The sequence below is a fragment of the Magallana gigas genome, chromosome 3 (assembly GCF_963853765.1).
Source record: "Magallana gigas chromosome 3, xbMagGiga1.1, whole genome shotgun sequence".
NCBI lineage: Eukaryota > Metazoa > Mollusca > Bivalvia > Ostreida > Ostreidae > Magallana > Magallana gigas.
This window is the reverse complement of record NC_088855.1, coordinates 21,762,070-21,785,400: the sequence shown is the minus strand read 5'-3', so window position 1 is coordinate 21,785,400 and position 23,331 is coordinate 21,762,070. Positions and strand designations below refer to the sequence as shown.

The window sequence follows — 23,331 nt, the reverse complement described above, 5'->3', positions numbered from 1 at the left end:
TTTTCGTTCATTAATGAAATAAAACCTAGATGAAGGACACATACAAATTTGCTGACACCCCCCCCCCCATTTCCACCTTCTTCTTTTTTTATTTCATGGTATTTAATATTTCATACATTATTATTAATTTTTTTTGTTCCTAAAAGGGACATTAAAGATAACGTTCTCCAGTTTCAGAATTTGGCTTTTTGTATTTACATACACAATGTATAAAAATTTTATTGTCATTTAAACACAGAACTATATAGACGAAAACCCGCTTCGATATACGCAATTGACCATCTGTTATATATTATAAAATGAGAAGCTTTATATTAATATAGAGTATGTCCGTCTTCCCTATCCCTGTTAAATTTGCTAACATTCAATAAAAACATGGTTAAACTTTACAATAAACTTTCCGATAACTGGAAAAAAATTCATCCTCAATTCGACCATATTTTCCTGTCGGATGGGCACACAATTATAACCCATATTTAATTTTACTTTTATCTTATGATGACCTATTTTAAATGCACAGAAAAATGGTTCGTTAAGAGAAATGTGCCAGACTCCCTCCCTCATTTTTTTTTTCCAAACGAGTAGCCGACTAAAACATACGATGATTGGTATGACTGAGTACTGTTATACTGATAAGCTGTAAAGCTTAAAGAATTGAATTAACTGAGTACTCGAATGCTCGTTGACATACACCCCTAAATATTCATGCATCTATCGAATAATTACCAAAACTCGTAAATGAATGCAAGAAAAATGTGTACACAACGTAAAATACGTTCAGAACTCAATGCAATCTTACAAAAATCCGACAGATTGCATTAAAAAAAAGTGGGTTTTCATAAGGCCTATATTGCATTCAATGCGCATTTCAATTTCAATGTAATTCAAATTTTGTCCGTAAATTTAATCTTTTTATTTTCTTTTAACCCCCCCCCCCCTTTTTTCTTTTTATTAATAAATAACAAAGCTTAAGAGTTAAGGGAAATCGGTCCATGCAGTGGTCAAGTGTCCGATCATTCAAGTATGCATGTGAATAAATTGTAGATAATCATGCATACATGCAGTCGTATAATTAGTCTCGCCTATTTTTCCTTTCTACCTGTAACCATGTATGTGTGAAGATTTCGGCAATATATGGTGATGTGGAGGGATGCCTTAAACAGGTATGGTGATTAGGACAGCACAACTCAGGTGTGAACTTCGGAATATCATGTCATTTACTTGTACCTGATGCAACTATATCAATGATACGAGTTATGTGAATATTTGTCACAAAACACAATCTCAGAGAGAGAGAGAGAGAGAGAGAGAGAAGGCTAAAATATGACCAACGCATTCTGCTTATCCGTGAAGTTAACGTTTATTGCATGTAATGATAAAATATTTTCAAATAAAATAAAATCAGAGAGAGAGAGAAAGAGCTGCATGAGAGAGAGAGAGAGAGAGAGAGAGAGAGAGAGATGTCGTTAAGATGATCTTATGGCGAAGACCACTGGCTACACAGTACGACGATCCGTGTTACATCGTCATCCAGTCATCTACTTACTAGTATTTAGATAATGACGAATAACCATTGCTATTAGGTGTTTATGTACTAGCATTAGTGTTAATAATCTGATGATGTAAGACAATGAACTTTACCGAGAGTATTCTCTCGAAAGTGTTTGACCCCCATCTTCTAGATTTTTTAAAAAGATTTACTTTTTTATTTATGTAACTTGTTTGTATAAAAAGTAGGGGATGGGGAAGGGATGTCATTTTTCTAGATATGAATCAATTTCGGGGCATGATAGATTCACTATCATCGACGTAAATGTATTTACAAATTTTTGCCATCTACATCTCGATCAAATGCATTTATACATATTAATTCAAACTTGAACTGTATAAGAATCACTTATACTCCGGCTCCACTTTTACTCTATACTTTGATGTTTCCTACAGTTTATATCCTGAAAAAAAAAAAACATTTGTAGAATGAAGAAAAAATGTCAAAAATTTATGAAAATTTCAGGTGCATAAATTCAAGCCTAATTACAATTTTTTATTAAAAAATATCCACGCTGTTATTCCAAAAAAACTACTCCGGGCAAAATCATGTTCTACAGACAGACGGACAAAGTGAATCCAATAACCTCTCCGCCAACTTTGTCTGTGGAATTATAATAGCACTCTTATTTCGTTACCGTTAGTTTTTATAATATTTTTTATGAACATGCATGTAGTGCATAAACTAAATCCGCGTTATTGAGTCCTCCGTAATGAGTGGGATAAGTGTTTCTGTATTTTATAATAGAGAGACTTTAATATTAAAGCTTGTCTTCTTCATTTCTCACTTCCTTGATCAAAGTATTCGGGGCTCCCTTTATATAAATGCCCCCTACATCCTCACATCCTGCTCTCTCGTAATCATCATTTTATTCTTTAGACCATCTCTTCATTTATCTATCACCGGGGAAATTAAGGTGTTTCTATATATCCGCGGCGACAATAAAACTAAAATGCTTTAGATGGTAAAAAGCACTTTATTTGAACTTTAGGTCGGTATGGGTGATTTCTGGGAATCCAAAAACTACACCCGAATAATCCGAAACCTAATTCCTCTCTCCCGACAATGGTGTATAACACAATATAAATAAGAATTGAAAACAATAGAAATTAGCACTTAAGCACGAGTGACAAATGTCATAGAGTAAAACTTCAATATGAGTGAGTCAATTAAATCAAAGGTGAGGTGTAAGAGTTAATAAAGTAATTAAGCAATTATAACTGAAGTGAATTATTGTCTTGTACAAAAAGAAAGGCATATTTATGAATAGATAACAGTTACTCAAATTTCACTCCATGATAATTCCCTCGCGCTTCGAAAAATGAGACGTCCTCGTCTAGAAGATCATCGGAATGATTTGTAGGGAATATGCTTTCTGTATCTCAGCGTCGTTTGCTTAGGTCTTGGCCGGAATATGCAAAATGTGTTCTACATTGTGGAGGTCCACAACTGCAACACGGCATTCTGGGCTGAACCATATTTAAAACGAACCTTTGTCGTCGGTCCCCACACCAGGAAAATATTCCTAGGATTCGAATGCAATAAATCGGTCGCTTTAAAGAACATATTAGCATAATGGCAAAGAAATCCACACACGAAACACACAGAACGAGAACAAGTGTTCGCAGGATGACGTCATCCCGCTCTTGTTACATGCTGGATGGAATCCAGGCGTAGAGTATGTCCGTGCAAGTCCTGGGATGTCCAAAACTCGAAAAGCAGCGACGTTGGTATATGGTCGTAAAAGGCGGTTGAATCTTCTGCTCTTGGGTTGTATTATCGGCGTTTGTTGATGCTCTTGGAAAACTCGCTCGGTTGCTGGTACGCAGGATCTAACTGCTACAAAGTATATGTAGCAGTCCCGGGTAAAATACCCTTAGGATATCTCCACCAAACTATCACCGGGGAAATTAAGGTGTTTCTATATATCCGCGGCGACAATAAAACTAAAATGCTTTAGATGGTAAAAAGCACTTTATTTGAACTTTAGGTCGGTATGGGTGATTTCTGGGAATCCAAAAACTACACCCGAATAATCCGAAACCTAATTCCTCTCTCCCGACAATGGTGTATAACACAATATAAATAAGAATTGAAAACAATAGAAATTAGCACTTAAGCACGAGTGACAAATGTCATAGAGTAAAACTTCAATATGAGTGAGTCAATTAAATCAAAGGTGAGGTGTAAGAGTTAATAAAGTAATTAAGCAATTATAACTGAAGTGAATTATTGTCTTGTACAAAAAGAAAGGCATATTTATGAATAGATAACAGTTACTCAAATTTCACTCCATGATATATGTATTCTTTTCTTTGAAATTATACACAGTTCCTATCAGCATATCACAGTTCCATACACATCTGTGGTTCTCCCTTTGGAAGGGGGGGGGGTGTATTCGTAAACTGTCTCGGCTTAAAAAGTAATTTTATGACAACAATATTAATACACTTTTAACCTCAAAGAATGCTTATAATTATATATATGTATGAGGGGGGTCTTTTCTTTGTTTGTTTTTGTTTTTTGTTCCTTCGTTTTTTTGTTTTTTGTTTTGTTAAAATTTAACTCAAACAGCTAGTTAGTCCGAAATGTCCTTCGTTCACTTCTAACATCTAAGACAGTTCATATATGTATATATGTGTATATATATATATATATATATATATATATATATATATATATATATATATATATATATATATATATATATTTTATTTTTATTTTTTTGGGGGGGGGGGTGTTAAAATAAAGAAAATACTCTGCAAGCCTCTCATATTAAGCAATTATTCAAAACAGCAAGTTTTATCGCGTTTGCTTGTTTGGGTTTTTCGTGGGAGGGGGTGTTTTGTTTTGGTATTTTGTTTTGTTAATATCTGTTTTGTACGAATTTGATGATTATATAGATATTCTTTCCAGATATGCAACTAACTGATCTTGCTTGTTTTTATATTATTATACTTTTAGAGCTAATCATGTTCACATCGAAAAAAACACATCGAGGAAATTAGTTTGAAATTAATTAAAAACTAAACCAAAATACTTGTAATAAACGACACCTGTCGCAGTACAAGTTGATGACTTCCGCGACGAAAGCGAAAACTGAAATATGTAACATCCGCGGATATATACAAGCATTGTGATTTATTTCCGTTTTTACATAAAAAGAAGTTTCTTGTAAGATAATTTTGCAATTAAAACACGAAAAAGTAAAAAGCGTATAAACGGGATTAAATTACACATAAACAGGACATAAATCACTTACCCTTTTACAATTCAACACACCAAACTCTCGTTCAAACAGGTATAAACCGATATTTTAACCGGTATATTTATAATATTCATTGTTCTAAACTGTTTGACAAACGATTCCTGAAAGGGATGGGATAAATCTACATGTAGTTCGTCAAAAAGGGAGAGTGAAGACGGGCTATTTTTTATAATTCCTTTTTAATATTAATAATAAAAATGAAATTTCATACAAATATAAATATTCCGATAAAAAAGGTAGCCCCCAAGCCCATTCCGAGAAGGGGAGGGGGTGTTCGCGCGTGGGCTTGAGTTTGGGCTAGCAAGATACACAAAGTTTTTTTCTATGTAAGACGTGGGAACAATATGCCTTCTCTAACCACATCTTGATAATTCTGTCTCCTTAATATAATTCATTCTTACACTTACTTCCTGTTACTTAAAGTTGCAACGATTCAAAGTTCAAGATCCTTACAATTGCAGTTTTTCAACTTCCTGTATTAAACCCACTAACAAATAGATGTGTCACATCATTATAACATTTTGTTTTCTTCATTTTTATATCTGGAAAAATTAATGGTTTTTTTAAGTTATATATATTTATAAACTATTTTTGTTATAATTGTCAAGCTGTCATCTTCAAAAGAAAAGAACAGAATTTTATTGACATGCTACAACCATATAATAAAATGTTTTCCATTAATAGAGAATTTATATGTTTAAAGATACTCAAAGATTAACATAAATCACAAATTCTTTTTTTAAATAACCGTCAACCAATTGAGATCTTGGACCTATTTGTGTGTGTGAGAGAGAGAGAGAGAGAGAGAGAGAGAGAGAGAGAGAGAGAGAGAGAGAGAGAGATTCGTCATGTTTGTTTCGCCCATCCACTTCTCAGGATATTAACATAAAACACATTTAATTGTTGTTGTTGTTGTCATTGAAGACGCTACACAATTTTCACGTGGTTATTTTACGGTCGGTGGGCGGCCGTCACGGAACCATTATTAACCTCTCCCCGCGCGGCTGAGTCACAAGCATTCCATCTACAGGAAAAAAAGAAGTACAAGCATTGTCTTAACCCCCAGCAGGCAACTGATGACGTCTTACGAGTGACCGTCGCATTTCAAGTAGTATATTATTACTGCGTGCGCGTATATCAATTTTCTAATGGAAAGATGGATTTAACTGAAGTCATCTGACACAATTTACTCGAGCAAAAGCTCTAATGTCTATCTATTTTTTTGTGAATTTGAAGCGACATAATGTTGGTCTATTATCACTCCAGGCGATTGTTGTCCCTCAATATTCCATGCGAATCGAAGAAAAAAAAAATTAATGTACACGAAATAAAATTGTGGAAGCATTGCGTGATTTTTATTAACTTAGCAATTATTTCCAGGTACTGTGGTTGAAATAAGAGGTACGCTGCATTGGGCATCTCATCAGAGTTCATTATATCCTTAACACAACTCGACACGCATTAAATGAATTAAAAACTAAAATTCATTTATATATTCAGTACATTGATATCATTGTAGCACCTATTAATTGGAATATCAACTTCTCTATTGTGAAATGGGAACAACTGTCAATCAATAAAATAGGAAATCTGAGTTTTTCTGCAATTCCTTTGAAAACTGAATCAATGTCGTAAAAGAAATGATCAATAGACTTTGATTTAAGGATGCATTAATGATTGTATTGAGTAATATTATAATGAATGAATAATTCAGCTTGAATGGATTGAAATACTATAGCACCACCATTCATTCATAAAAATACATCTACGCATTCAAAGGGAGGTAACTCCAACATTTTCCTCCAGTCTATCTTCTTCAACATTATCAGTCTATGCTCTTGTTGTAAAACGTTGAAGATATCTAGGATTGAATAATATTTACAGATGTTACAGAATTCAAACAATTTCTATGACTCAATAGGTTATATTCAAAATCTTTATCTTCTTTGGAATGGCATACAATGTTGACTACACTTTTAGTAGATAATGATATTAATTATTATATTTCTCGGGGGGGGGGGGGGGGTGAACATATTAAGACCTAGCTTAACCCCCCCCCCCCCCATTTAAAAGTTGAGAGAGAAAGAGAAAGAGAGAGAGAGGGAGAGAAAGAGGGAGACTTTACTTTACGTTTGATCGATAAAAACTGAAATAATGTTTACAGGAAATTTTCCATCGGAACATTTTGCTCAGTTCACTCTGATTATCATTGAGTGAATTTAATTCGGGTCCAATTCTAGATTATCTCTGAAATTGAGGTCAAATTATTTTCTGCTATGAAATAAAAAAAAAATACCAACCACCCAATCCATTATAAATCCTGCTTATCACTGGTCGTGAATGACTCTTTTAACGAAAGTAACTAAACCTGATTATTGAATATCCTCCGTAAATATTTTATTGTCCTTTACAAACATTTAAATGAATGAGAAACAATTTTGTTATGTACTAGTTTTGATTCACGATGATCTAATTTTTTGTAAAGGACAAATTGTAATACTGTAAAACCTATTACCTGTACTGTAAAACACAACCTTTTATATTTCGCGATGATTTAATTTGGCGAACATCGCATAATTTGTTTGCGCACGATATAAGTTGGTTTATAGACTTAATTAAAAGAAACAATATTCATGATTTCATAAAAAAAAAAAACTCTAAACAATTAATGAGTATTTATAGCAGACGGTGTTATTCAGATAAAGGTAAAGGTCACTGCAGTGTTTGGTTATTATACCTGGCGGCAATGTGTAACACACACTAAGTCTTACCACCATATGGCCACAGGAATTGCAACGTGGCGACCGTACAGATTTTTTTAACTTATTTTTTTTTTTTAAATAGATACAATATCAATTATAGCAATACGTTAAAAATGTGCACACGAGATTTACATGATTTAATTGTATTTTTAAACACAAAAGATTTCATTGGTGATATAAAGCTTATCACTGCTTTATAAGGAGATTCTGTCGCTTTGGTTATCGACTGGGAGTTGTGGCGTGCTCCTGTAATCCAGCTACTTGGAGGTCAGGGTTGGTGGACGGTTTGAGGGCGGGGGTCCTGCTCTTCGGCGACCTATGTCGATCGGGCGTCCGCACTAAGCAGGGCATCAATATGGTTAGCTCCGGGGAGCCCAGGCTCACCAGGTTGTCTAAGGAGGGACGTACAGGCCCAGGGTGGTGACACAGCAGGCAGAAGTCCCCGTGTTCTGCAGTAGTGGGATCGCGCCCGTGAATAGGCACCGGTTGGCAGCCCGTCCAATACAATTGAACCCAATTCTTTTTTTCTTTCACGTTTTGTTTTGTAATTTTAATTAATTTTTTTTTTGGCGTGACCCCCCCCCCCATTCTTTTAAATTTTCTCATTCTTTTAGAAAAAACTAACTACGTAATTACGGGATATAAATATTTTTATATGACGCTATTCGTCTTTCGTGTAAATCAAGCATATCACTCCTTTAACATTAAGATTATTTGAAATAAAAAAAATGTCATGCACAAGTTTTGTCATGTACTAATTTTCTTGCAAAGGACTCATGGATAAATATTTTTTAACTTGGCAATAAAGTAAATAAGGTAAAACTAGTAAACTCTCTGTTCAGTTGGTTAAAAATCACTATTGCTTCTCTTAAAAACTAAAAAATAACTTTAAAAACCAAAATTATCTTATCTTCTCAAAATTGCGTTCTTGTATAAATACCAACATTTATATTTCGCGACGATTCAATTTGGCAACCATCGCTTTATTGTCTTGCGCACTATAAAAGTTGGTTTGTGGACTTATTTAAAAGAAACAATATTTATGATTTCATGAAAAGAAAAGGAAAACCTCAGCGTGTATGCTTTTTAAAACAAATTCGAGGGTCGTCCAATTTCAATGCACATATACATACATTCATATTTTGTACATATGTGAATGTATTGTTTAAAAAAAACATATAGATATGTGCAAGTTGTAAAATATCTATTTGCGTAAACGAGTTAAAAAAATGATATGCATAAATTTGATATACATTGTAATTGTAAAATAATTTATCAAAATAGAAGTGAATAGGAACGTTCATGATCAGTATTTGTAACAGACGATGTTATCCAGAGAAAGGTAAAGGTCACTGCAGTGTTTGGTTATTATACCTAGCGGCAATATGTCTTACACACCATATGGAATTGCAACGTGGCGATCGTACAGAAAATATTTTTTAGATTTTATATAGCCTACCAGGTATATATATATATACAAAAACGTTAAATATGTATGAACCTGACATATTTACTAAACTTCATTTTATTTTTAAAAAAAACAAGAAAATATAGTATCGATATACATATTTTAATTTAGGTATATTGTTTATCAATGCTTTATAAGGATATTCTGTCGCTAATTTTATCGACTGGGAGTTGTGGCGTGCTCCTGTAATCCAGCTACTTGGAGGTCAGGGTTGGTGGACGGTTTGAGGGCGGGGGTCCTGCTCTCCGGCGACCTATGTCAGCTCGGGGGAGCCCAGGCTCACCAGGTTGTCTAAGGAGGGACGTACAGGCCCAGGGTGGTGACACAGCAGGCAGAAGTCCCCGTGTTCTGCAGTAGTGGGATCGCGCCCGTGAATAGGCACCGGTTGGCAGCCCGTCCAATACAATTGAACCCAATTCTTTTTTCTTTTGTCATTCTTTTTTTATATCCATTTTTTTAACAAAAATTTCGTTTTTTTTAAAATGAAAATCCTTTAAAAAAAATTCTAACGTGTTTTTAGAAAATAAATTAAAGCAGTGATATATATTTTTCTCTGTTAAATGCTTGCGCGGATCTAGAGGCCGATCATTACGTTGACATCGATTAGATTTACATTGTAAAATTAAACTTCGGACCCCTTCCATTCCCAAAACACAATCATCCCTCGGATACCCCTGGAAATTTTTCCGGATCCCCGCATGACATGCAAGAGGTTAAACTACATGTTTATATTAAAATAAACTGCTAAATGAGAAAATGCCGCTCGTGTATGTTAAAGCCTTCCAAACGAGTGGTGGGGCAAAATGTAAACGTAAATTGGATGTAAACCTTGGAAAAAATTGGATGTATACCTTTACTTTTACCGTATTTAAATGCATTTACCTTCCAGGGATCGTTTCACTTTCGACCAAATTGGTAATTATTGGGGATACACATTCCAAAGAATAAATACATGCAAAATCAAAAGAAAAATTATATTTCTTCAACAAGAAAATATCTACTTAAGTTATCAAGAAAAGAGAACCAAAAAATTTGCAAATTTATTTAATAATAAATTCAATTACAAAGCATTGATTGCATTCGTAATGAATACATACAAATACAATGTAAGTACAAAACATGCAGTAACATTATAATGATATACTGAGTATGTACGACAATTTTTTCTCTCCAAAAAGTGATAATAGATTATGTAACAGAAAGAAAAATACGTAAATCGCACTCTAATAATTGTATATTCATAACACAACTCTATGTATATATATATATATATATATATATATGCAATATGCTAGTAATACTTAACTTCAGACATATTATGACAATTCCACACACTTTACAAAAGATAAGCATTCTGCCCTCACGGCTCACATATAGAATTGATGTCACATAAATCAAACCAAGTAACCTGAGGAATTAAGGCTTAAATCAGCTGATCAGAACAAAACAATAGATTGGTAGATATATGCTTTGTACAAGATAATTCTAATTTAAAGTTGTGAACATTCAGAAATTATATCTCAATTTGTAAAAAAAAAAACCCCACATTTTCTTTAAAATCCAATCTTGTGAGATTAACAAATCTTAATAATAAAAAAAAAAAAGCATTATGCGTAGAATGATATATCAAACTCCCCAAACCAATATATCGGTATACCGCAGGTGCGTGTGTACAAGCATAGCAAAATCACTGGTATAACTTTGTTGAAAAATAACAAAATTCAGATCTCAATGCATTACAAACTAAATGTCCAGCATTAAATCAAATGTCAAATATGGCAATTATAAGACTAGTATAGACCCCATTGCCCTTGTTGAAAGCTTTTGAAAAACAAAAACAAAAATGCCTGTAAAATTTGATATGATCATTAAAGATTTTGGTATGTGTATACATGATTTCAAATGTATTTTGATTCAAATTTCTTTGGGCTGGTAAATATGCATGAACCACTACTATACTTATCTTCTACCTGAAAATAAAAGGTACATGAGTTAATATTCCATGCAAATAAAAAATGATGGCTGTAAAATAACAGTAAACAATAAGAACTGTTACATGGATAAGTACATGTTTATGATCTGACACATTCCTTATGCTAACTTAGAACAGGATAACACATATTTGTTTATAAAGATAAATTCTTATGCAAATCCAAATTGATGGTTATAGAATGAAAGTAAATAAGATGTATATGACCTGACATATATTTTTTAGCTTGATTGACTCTGAAGAAGATGGAGCATGACTTTGTATACACTGTATGTCAACAAGTGAAGTGTGTACCTGGTTTTACTTCTCCGTCACAACGTCTGGCTGATAGTCTGGCTGTACAGCTTTGGCCAGAGATTCTGCATACATATCTAGTCTCTGAGTCATCTATAAAGAAGGAAAATTTATGATTTTAATTTACTTGATATTTTCCAATATCTTTCATGAATTAACTTGTTATTAGTTTGTCATGTTGACTTTCTCTAACATATCTCCTAAGATGTTGACATTAAAATGAACATTTTGAGATGGGGTGAGAATTACAGGTCAGGACTTGACTCCAAAACTTCAAATGAATAGTTCTAGTACCCATTTTCATAAAATGTGAGATATGTGGGTCTTGTTTCCGTGCACAACATCTATCATAGTTTGGTGTACAAGTATGATATCATATCATTGTAAAAACTACAAAATGTAAACAAAATGGAATGCATATCATATCAAATACTGTAAGGAATTTTTTCTCTGGAAAAAATCAAAAACCTTGGAATCAAAACAACACCTTGTGCAGAGGTGATAGATATGCTGTTTAAAATATTTCCTGCACTTGACCCACTTACCCTGAATCCCCATCTGTCCTTGACCTGCCGACACAGATTAAGGTCCATCTCTGCCACCATCAGTCCATCCCTAGTCCTGGACAGCCCCTGTAGTATAAAGTTAAGCACTGCGTGAAAATGAAAAATTTCTGTGGGATTTCTGTCTCAACATCTTTAATCTGACATTCACTAAGTAATCAAAATTAAAGACACTGTTAACTAAGCACAACTCAGTACATGTATATATTGGAATACATATACATAACAGCTTCAGAAATTAAATTTTGATACACTTTGGTTCTTGATACAATGCAGTGAAATTTATCAGTGTCATTTTATTTCATTTCAGTTTGATGATAACCCAAGACATATATCCAGATACATGTACGAAGGTCTTTAGCCACAAAATCTCATCAGATTCCACATGCAAAACCATCATATCAAGGAATTCACAAATACCTTGCTTACAAGATATTCAAATAAAAAGTTAGTTAATATCAAGTTATCAACCAACCACCCTAAAAACCCATACTTGTCTACTGTAGTGTCTAGTCAATGTATAAACTTACAGGGGTTCTGCTGCCATCTGGTGCTGCCACATAGCTCGACCCTACAACACAGGACCAAGCACAGGTTTACATCAAAACACAAATATATATGATCTCCTACAATTTGCTATCAATTGCATATTGGTGCAAATACCGGTAGATGGAAATAGACAATGACTTTACATTAACATTAATTTTAAAATCAGATGTCTCATAAAGTTAACATTTATTCTCTTATCATAGTAAGTGTCTCTAACAGCATATCATTACAAAAATATTTATCAAACAGTATCATGATTACATGAACTATTCGTCATGGTTAGATTTTGAGAGGCAGAGAACCCTGGAATGGTAAACTTACCATAGAAATGACCAAAATCCTTATGAGCTGAAATTTCAAAAAGATGAGAATTATGCACTGTTCATATGGTGAAATGAATCTTTAAGTTTGTTTTTCACAATTATCATGTACAGTTTCTGTGAATTTCTTTAACCATTATACATCAAAGCAGAACTTCTGATGCAATATATGACATAAAGCGCAGATAAGTTTTCTGTGCATCTGTCTTGTGAATGCTTTTAAAATTTAAATTGCAAAAATTCACTGCAAATTAATTTGATGTAGGGGTAAAATTCAAATCATGCGATAAGCACAAACATGTGAGCAAATAATGAATGGCAAATAAACAATACAGAGAATAAAGATTCTCTTTTTCATAGGTTTTGAATTGTGTTTAATTTTGTTATAATGTTAAAACATGTACATCTATATCAGTAACTGTGCAATACTTATTCAGTGTAACATACTGACCTGGTTTACCATCAGCAGATGTGAACTCGTTGGGAAAAATCTCCTACAATGTAATTTGAATGTATAAAAAAGACATTGTATTTAAACTGTAGCATCAAAATTCTATTCAAGCTTGGAGATAGCAGTGATAGAGCATGTTAATGCTATCATATCTGAACCACTAATTTACGTGGCTTAATCAAACAGGTTTTAGACAATACAATTTTCTACCTATTAAAATGATAATATGAAGGACAATGTTTTGTTGACATCAAAGTAATAAAACTACAATTACTGTGTTATTTTTGCTCAGTGTAATTTTTAATTTTAATTTGCCACTGAAAACGACGGTGAAAGGGGCGAAAATAAAACAGGGGCAAATATTTTTCCTGTATACAGCATAGCAACTGTACAACAACTGAGCATCACACAACTTATGCTGGTTATCTATTAAAGTACCTATCTATTATCTTACCGTTCCAACTCTGTTAATAGCACAAGTGAAGTAGCTGTTTGCAATGGCTGCATTTCGGGCTTCAATAGGCCACATCGGTTCACTAAAAGAAGAAGAGAGAAGGAGAAAAACATCAATTATTATCAACATGTGAGAAAATTTGCTCTGATTGCAGAAACCCCATTCCTTAAGTATGTAATTTCTTCCTTCTAAGCAGTCTTTCCATACTTTTCTCATTTCTTTTAAAATGTAAATTATGGAAAATGCTCTTTTGCAGAAATAAGTATATGCCGCATATCAGTTTGTTAATTGTGAAATGGCAAAAAAAAGGGAGACAAGTTAAGTGCAAATGAAACTTATTTGATTCCATATACATATGCCTCTTTTTTTGTTCTTTAAAAAATATTCAACATTAGAGAGAAAAACCAGGTGAGAGTGTGTATGATCACCTGAGGGCCCCAACTGTTGCTGAGGGGTTAAAGACGATCTCTGCCCCATTGACTCCATACATCATCCAGTTCTGAGGGTGATGGCGTCCATAGCAGATGTTAATGCCAATTTTTCCTACAATGAATTATTAATAAAAGATTAAATGCCAAATGTATTTCCTATGAAGATTGCAACAATTAATACATGTAACCAATCTAACTTGGCTTGATGGAGAAGATCTCAATACTCACCAAACTGAGTCTGAAAGACTCTGTGGCCAGTATTTCCCTCCATGTAATAAGTAGACTAAAAAATATTGTCAAAAAATTGTTAAGTACAATGCAAGTCATATTTAATAAACTTATAGAAATAAATTCTAAAAATTTTTCTTTTTTAAAACTTGGAGGTACAAAATAAACACACCTCTTGCACAAAAAATCCCAAATACTAACTCACCTCATTGAAGTCCCCTACACGAGGAATGTGATTCTTCCTGGATTTGCCCAGGTACTTCCCAGTGTTGGAGATCACAACTATATGGTACAGGAAAGTAGAGTTAAATACCATATTCTAATTGGCAAAACACATCATAAACGTTTAATTCTACACGTTTGTAAAATAAAGTGCAATTCTAGTATGAAATTAAGTGCAATTCCATGAAGAACATGTGTTTTTCTTGTTGTTTATCAGGAGTGATTATAAATCAAGCGACAATTTCTATAAGTAAAAAGTTTTATTTGTAACCATGGTCTTCTTGTTTTCTGAACATGCACAGTGGTGTTAAAGAGATTAAACTTGTGTAGACTCTATGCCATTGACAAGTATTATTTGGTTTTAAGTGTATGGTACAGGTACTTGATTTAACTCACTTTCCAAGATAACTGTACTTATGAACTTTTCACACAATTCATCGATCTTGAAGTTAGAGTGAATTTGAGAAGGATTACCGGTATAAATGACTTTTGATCAAAATGTGATGAAATTTTTATCTCTGTGACAAGGGAAAAATCATCACTAAGAATGAATTGAGATACCTGTTGTGTTTGCTAGGATTTCTCCGTGCTCATCATCGCGCTCCAGAATAGAGGAAACAATCACCATATTGTGTTTTTTGGCCAACTGGAAATGTACAATGTAAAACAAAGCATATATTATAGAGCAAAATTAAAGTTATTGTAACATCAAGCAGTAAACACCTGAGACAGCACTGAAACCTCCGAATTTTTTGTTATTACAATATCAATTTTTTTTCCATACAAACCATTTATCTTAGAAAGTTATGAACTTTCTCCTAATTACACAAGCAGAATCAGTCTCCTTTCAAAGTAAGAAATATTCAAAGTAAATAAAAATAATTTCTTTTTGGGCAAACGAAAAAACAAACCAAAATGCATCACGGGAATGTTTGGAAAAAGAAACCGTTTGGTTTCGTCCCCCGAATGATTGGGGTTATTCAACTCGAATGCTATGCATCGATTGTAATGAAAGCAAACTTCAGAAATATTAGCAATCAAAACGTACACATGTTTATTAGTAATTTGTCTGATCATTTGGACCTTTATTCAAAGCGATGACAAAGTCGTAATACCACCATACCTGTCTCGTCGTCAGGGGTGAAATTTAACATGAGGTGAAATAACGCGGTACCCTTTTATGTCGTTTGTTTTGTTAGCAAATTTTGTACGTATTTTTCTTAATTGAAATTTGGCTTAATTGACTGGGAAAACTACTGCAATGTCTATTATTATACATATACTTAGCAATACCGTCGTTTAAAAGTGTGCATAAAATTTGATATAAAATCCGACCAAGCAGCTTTAAAGGTGGGCATAGGTAGGGTTAGCGTACCTCCTGCATCAGCTTTGTTGTGGCCCCTGTTTCTGCTGGTTCAGCAAACTCACACCATGGGTGTTTCTCTCTCGTGCAGAATGCAAATGGCATGGCTGTAATAAAACATGAAAAGTTTAACTTTGATTTCAAAATGGTCTTGACTTTATAAACTATAAAATTTTGTCCATGGGAAATTGTGACATGTACATATTAATACATATAGTAGTTCATACCACAAGTCATTAATGTGCCAAAGTCTTTCTAAGAAACTTTGTTTTATTACCGATATACAACAGAACACTATAATATTGTTCCCAGACAATCACAAAGAGTATTAAAAGAACACTGTAGTGCTCTCAAAATGTCTGTGACTAATTCTCCTTACTCCAGGCTTCCTGGGTACAAAGTACATTGACGCCACACTGTGCTGCTACTTCTATGATCTCACTGATTCTTTGATGGAGGGACTCAATCTAAAATGAAAAAAAATAAATAAAAAAGTAGAAAAAAACACAAATATCAATGTCTTAAAAAAAAAAATATTAGCTAGGTCTAGAATTCTCATTCAAAATTGCCTTTCATAAAAAAAATTGGGATACAGAAATGTATAATATTGCAACAAATACTTCACCTTTCCAAACTCTAGTCAAATTATTAAATCTTTTCCTCTTTCTTAAAGAGGCATGGTCACAATTTTGGTCAAATTCAATTTTCTGTGTTTGATATTTACAATGCTTAAGGAATGCATTTCAAATAATAAAATTTGAGAGTCAGTCGTAGAGTTATAAGCAAGATACAGGGCTCACAATTCTGTGTCATGTAAACAAGACTCGTACCCTGCTTTTGTTTACATTGATTCAATATAACAGAAAAATTCTTTTTCCAGCTGATTTGTCTTTCTTCTTATTCATTTTAAGCATAAATAAGCAGTTCCTAAATTTTAACATATTCATGTTAGTCTTAATCTAAAATTTTCACTTCAGCATTCAAAATGTAAACAAAAAGCTTTGTTTACATAGCAGAGAATAGTAAGCTCTGTAACTTGCTTATAACTCAATGAATGACACTCGTAGTTTTGTTGCCTATTAAAATTGCCTTATCAAAGCATTGTAAACATTAAAATTGGAAAAATAATTTTTGACCAAAATAGGGACCTTCATGCCGCTTTAAGTATTGCATTACTTAACATGTGCTAATTACTGTACACAGAGAAATATTCACCCCCACCTTTTATTTTCACCCCTTTCATCCTCGTTGTCAGAGGGCAAATTTAAGACTGAACGAATTCATATATCTCAAATTATAATTCAAAACAAAACTGTGTCTGGGCAATTACAATATGGGGCTAAACAATTAGCAAGTGTATACTTTAGAATGGTGAAAATTACATGGGGCAAAAATAACCCCATATAAAGTGCAAATATCTCTTCTTATCCATGATATAAAGTGTTATAACTATATGTACTTGTTGTGGGACGGGAGCTGTGGTTGGCAGAATGATCTGGTTCTGAATCAGCCCGACTCGTACGACACGGGCAGGACGCAGGCTCTCCTTCTCAGCTGTGAATGCATATCCCTTCAGCTCAAAGTTTTTCTTGTCAGCTAGATTTTTTACTTCTGAGGAAAAGTCTAATGCCCTGAAAAAGAAACACCCCAGTGGTTGATTAAAATTTAAAATGTCAACACGAGGAATAAAATGAATTTGAAAATATACGTCACTTGCAATATCTTAATAGATTTTTAAATTGTTCAAAGTGTACAAGTTAATGAATAAATTATTTCACGGACAAAAGCGTGCATGCTATGAGAATGCTATTAAGAAACGCCCACTCTAGAGCGTGTTATTGTTTATCAACATTTCGACGCCATCTTTGTCACGTGATTTAAAAGCCGCATGTGGAAGTTCAAATACTGTGTGACATGTATGATAAGAAATCATTTATTTTGGTTCAACACTAACTAAGAGATATCGAGTGAGGTTAAGTGATAAGTAGGCTTTTCAATGCAAGTTTCCATTACATGCGTTTTTTTTATCGACTTTCATGCATGAGATTGAAAATATTGTCTTCATTGTCTTACTTTAACTCTTTTCCATAAAGAATTCTTCTCACTTCAGCAAGTTCCTTTGGAGGAAGATGCTTTTCTAATGACTTCTCAACGCTTTCAAACTCCCCAGCCATTTTGCGTCCGCAGATTGAAGTTGCAGATTGACCTTGCCCTTGTAGACAGTATCAAGAGAAGGTAACTCTAAATCTTGACACAGAAAGTGGACAGTCCAGGCTGTCAGTCAACATTCAATGACACAAAATCATTTTATTCGCATGATCGCTTGCCTTGTTGTTGGAGACTTTCATGTGTTATTAAGAATAATTTTTATTACTAACATTTACTTCCTATTTCCAAAGTACATTTTAAATTTACAAAATAATTTTTCTTATATTCCTCTGACAGGTGTTGTATGTTATGAATCCAGCAGGTAGAAAGGTATCTGAAGTTGCTGAGCAGCTCCTAACAGAAGTCAACTCAGTCTACAGCAAAACAGGAAAGTGTACGTTGAGTGTACGTCTAGCATGGAACCATGATTAATATTTGTTAATAGTGTTAATTAATATATCTATATACTTCTTTATTTTACACAGTTATCGAGTCTATAAGATATGGAATGAATAGCATGAATTAGATATCAAAGTAACTGTTGGTGAACATAAAGTAAGAGAGACAAAACTATAAAAAAATTTATATTGCACATTATATTGATATAATTAATTGAATTCTAAAGTTTGAATTATTTTCCTGCAGTGAGTGATGAACTGTTGTCTGCGTGAGTATTTTAGAATAAAACCGTTTTAACAAGAGCTTGGACTTTGGACAGCCTGTGATAAACTCAGATTTGATGAAGGTAGTGTTTACTCCTTGTTAACTGTCCTGTCATTAGCTATAATACATATCAATACATTTAATGCAAACACTTGTCTGACCTTGTCAAGGGATGTATGTTTCATTGAAACAGCGTCAGTTTTACAAAACAGAGTAGATTTTTGCAAAGAACAGTTTATGAATAATTATTTAGCTTCTCTTAGAGGATAAGAAGAAAGGAGGTTAATTTTTTGACAGCTTGTTTTGATAAGCAAACTAAATAGTAACATCCAATAGAAAGTCCCAGCTCTTGTGAAAACAGTTCTTTGTTGATTTCAAAGTTAATTGCATATGATTTAAAATCACATAAAAAGATCTGAGTTTCCTCTCATATTGCATGCATTCATTTTGTTGACAGGTTGAATTTTGTATTCCAAGCACCATTACTTCCAGCCCTAGATATCATAGACAACAGAAATGTGACAACCATCTCTTGTCCAAGTGGACGAAAAGTTTATCAGGTACCATATGCATGTACAAATGGACCAGTACAACCTCATTAATTTATTTAGCATGGTAGCATTCTAATTTATGAATCAGATATAAAAATAACCTACCGGGTAAGTACTCTACCATTCATTTTGTGTAGCATTGTACACTAATGATGAAGCTTGCTCACTTTTTAACCGGGTTTTCCGAAGATAAATCCGGTTATTAAAATGGTGAAAATGGCGGGCGGGCGGCTGCCAAAAGGGTACCCTCATTGTACGGATAACTCCTCCTACAGTTTTCAAAATAGGAAGTTGTTCTTTTGCAGATCAATTGTACATATATCAGAGGTGTGCATATTGCTAGGATTTTGATTTCCGATAATTTATGATAAAAATACCAGCTTTTGAACTTAGTCATTTTTTGGCAAAATATTGCATATAGGGTACCCTCATTGTACGGATAACTCCTCCTACAGTTTTCAAGATAGGAAGTTGTTCTTTTGCAGATCAATAGTACATATATCAGAGGTGTGCATATTGCTAGGATTTTGATTTCCGATAATTTATGAAAAAAATACCAGCTTTTGAACTTAGTCATTTTTTGGCAAAATATTGCATATAGGGTACCCTCATTGTATGGATAACTCATCCTTCAGTTTTCAAAATAGGAAGTTGTTCTTTTGCAGATCAATTATACATATATCAGAGGTGTGCATATTGCTAGGATTTTGATTTCTGATAATTTATGAAAAAAATACCAGCTTTTGAACTTAGTCATTTTTTGGCAAAATATTGCATATAGGGTACACCATTTCACTGGATATGGGTTGACATGGATTATGAATACAGTTCACATAAAAGAAAACCCGGTTTGCTGTCACATTGACAGCTTTCCACTTGTTCTTTAATTCATACAAGAACCTATAAAATGTGTTATTTCCTTCTTATGATACTGTAAACCAACATTTATTTGTGCGCGAGAATTATGCGCACGGTCCACGAATATTTCTAGCCGCAGACCAGTATGTGCCATATAGTTGTAATAAAGAAATGGACGTGGATAAGGCTTGGTCGCAAAAATTTGTCGCCGCGAATCAGTTCATATTAGTTAAATTGCTAAATATAGTCGTCCCGAATAATAGTTTGTTAACAGTATGTGTTATATTTGCAGGTGATCGGGACATCTGGGACACCATACATATGTCTACCATCAGGTTTCTACTGCTCCTGTCCAGCTTACAGATACTCAGGTGACTGTAACAGATGTAAACTTTTCTCTCTTTATAATACTGGTAGTTCATCTCTACAAAAAGAAAACCTACAAAATCATTGCACAAAATACATGTGTGTTGCTTACTGAAAGATGCATGGGTTATTACATACAAACGTGTAACAGGAAGCCCCAACAAGCTCCCTCTACCATCTTAACTACTTTAGCAGTTCTCTGCCATTTGGCAAGTTCCAAAGTAACCTTACCAAGTTCAGTGCTAAATTGTAGGTGGTTTCTTTTGCCTGGGCTCTCTTAAGTTTCTTAGTCCTTGTTGGGTCCATTTACTTCAGCAGACACCAGCCTGATGTTTGGCATAATCTTAACAGATGGCATTGTGTAAATTACCAGTATCAAGATATGCTCAAAATTGATATCATGTATTTGTCTGCAAAATAAATCATTCTTGAGTATCAATCTGATTCATAAAAATATTCTGTCAGTTATTGAATAGTGACACATGTACTCTTATTTCTATTTTAGTTTTGTTGAAAGACGACCACTTAATGGTGAGTACTACCAGAGGTCAGCCTGAGATTCTGTATATTTATGGTCCAGCCATAAAACTGAATTGCAATGCAAGCAATTAAATTACTCTACTTTCATTATTTTTTTCTTTCCACAGTGTAAACATGTGCTTGCCATAAAACTCGCAGAAGCCATGGATTTGTCCAAGTCTCAACAAGTGACAGATCTCGAGATGACCAATCTCATTAAGAACCTTGAATAACCTGATTATAACCAGCTGTCATTTATATGTCAAATTTGTTTCACTTGTTATAAAACTGTTCAATTTTTTTTACTTTCAAGTATCTATTTGCCACTAAAAAATTAGATCATTGTTGAATCACGTGTTGTTTCATCCCTTAAAGAAGGCATTACTCAGGATATGACGAAAGTCTAGTATGTTTCATGTACCTGGTAGTCGTTTTGTCATCGAATCTGTTTACTGATAAACTACCGGTATCCATAAAAAAAGCCCCACTTGTCAAGTCATCTTTCAAATAAAGTAACCCAAGGAAAGGATAAATTTCCTTTTTAGAACAATTTTGTCATTGAATGAAACAATGAAGTAGTATATTTATATGATTGTATATATAAGATTAGGTGTGTTGTAATGAAAAAGGAAGGGGAATCCAATGAATCAACAATTAAGTTCTGATACATCTAAGAATCCATGCACGTATGAACTCAAATTTGCGAGTGACTTTTCTATCCTTTTTATGCAGATCAGACATTAATATTAAGCAAAAACATTATTTTAAAAACAAGTTTATTTATTAGCAAATTATGCAAAAACAAATTACATCATGTTCCAGTGACTAGACTCCATATAAACAGAAGTTGCTTCATCAACACCTTAACAAATGTGTCTCTTACTCTCTCTCTCTTTCTTCCTCACTCAACCTTCACAATGAAGCTTGCGCAACACAAGTACATCAGGCTTCTTCAAACCCCACATTGTATTGTCCATTATAATTGTGAATTATAACAAGTACATGTATTTCACTGCATAACAGTCTAAAATGAAGACAATCATTTTGGAAAATCTACTTTTATATCATTTTCCTCTTTAATAACTCCCTTCCCCTTATAATAGCCCCGAAAGATGAAGTTCTTAAAAACACTTTAAATTGTCAGAAGTTGTATAAATTATCATTAACCAATGATTTTGTAATATCTATGAATACATCCCTCCTAAAATTCTTATCCTTTATAAAACAGTTAACAAGTATAATAATGCATGAATAACAAATTGCTGTGACATTTTGTGTAAAACCTTGGGAGATCAAGAGATTTGCGTAAGAATGAATGCACATATACATGTATATATATATAATAACTATACAAAATTTGTGTACATATTTTTTTGCCTTCACAAAATGCTGGTTACAATAGGAAAACAACCAAAAGTGTTTGGCCATTTCAATTATATTTTTCACTCTACATACAATGTCTACTGTGGAATCATCATTGTTCTTGGGGGACAAATGTTTGTGGCTTTTGTGGGTAACCATCGCCCATGAACTTACATCCCCACATACCTATACACAATTGTTTACTTAATATTTATTAAAATTATCCCAATGGTACACTACCAACGAAATTACGTCCCTACAGACCAGGAGAATTTTGGCTACATTGACCCCCAGGAATAAAAATGATTCCACAGTATTGGTGAAATACAATGTCGCTATAAATTTGAAAGAGTACAAATATTTTGTTAGTTTTCAAAAAAAGAAAGAAAAAGTGAGCAACGCATAATAGATAAACCATTAATCAAAAGGAAATAGAAATTATCCCCAAACCACAGAAAATCAAGAAGCATGTGGTAAACATGGGAGAAGTTATTATGAGTGGTCTTGGAGCAAACTAATACATGTGTTATAATACATGTACAGGCAGTTGTAGACACAATGTATTCTTATAGGATACTGAAAACACAAATCATGTGTTCATCTACAGTGTATGTGTGTGTGTGAGTGTGTGGGGGGGGGGGGGGGGGCAATACTGATTATCCTGGAATATTAAATAGAAAAACAAATGGATAAATGGATTAGGACCTATCTTGGGTTTTTCGGATTTTTCCTTAACATATCAATAGATTTCCAGTAAAGGACATCATACTATAGAAATGAGCTTTAAATTGATCTGGATTTCAATGCTGTGAATTTTTTTTTTGTGTTTAAAATACTCAACATACATTACAAGTACTGTACCGGTGAACAAAGTCCTCATCTATTCAAAAATTAACATGAGGTGAACGGCATTCCCCTTTTAGTGTCTAGATTAGTGTTGGCATATGGCCCA

General features: G+C 33.6%; 2 protein-coding genes across 2 annotated transcripts; one reads left to right on the top strand and one right to left on the bottom strand.

The window, feature by feature from the left end:
* Window positions 1-10,074: 10,074 nt before the first annotated feature.
* On the bottom strand, window positions 10,075-18,119 carry LOC105332652 (beta-ureidopropionase). The gene is made up of 15 exons (XM_011435318.3): window positions 17,986-18,119; window positions 17,372-17,543; window positions 16,292-16,379; window positions 15,925-16,019; window positions 15,111-15,195; window positions 14,533-14,609; window positions 14,328-14,382; window positions 14,097-14,211; window positions 13,669-13,750; window positions 13,215-13,257; window positions 12,765-12,791; window positions 12,425-12,465; window positions 11,877-11,963; window positions 11,332-11,424; window positions 10,075-11,017 (listed from the first exon to the last, which is right to left on the bottom strand). Exons 1-14 carry the CDS (start codon window positions 18,084-18,086, stop codon window positions 11,338-11,340), a joined length of 1,155 nt encoding a protein of 384 aa, XP_011433620.2. The 5' UTR covers window positions 18,087-18,119; the 3' UTR covers window positions 10,075-11,017; window positions 11,332-11,337.
* Window positions 18,023-21,367, top strand: LOC105332651 (zinc finger SWIM domain-containing protein 7). The gene is made up of 7 exons (XM_034482210.2): window positions 18,023-18,147; window positions 18,358-18,454; window positions 18,706-18,727; window positions 19,181-19,283; window positions 20,425-20,503; window positions 21,004-21,029; window positions 21,146-21,367. Exons 2-7 carry the CDS (start codon window positions 18,370-18,372, stop codon window positions 21,248-21,250), a joined length of 420 nt encoding a protein of 139 aa, XP_034338101.1. The 5' UTR covers window positions 18,023-18,147; window positions 18,358-18,369; the 3' UTR covers window positions 21,251-21,367.
* The last annotated feature ends 1,964 nt before the right edge of the window (window positions 21,368-23,331 follow it).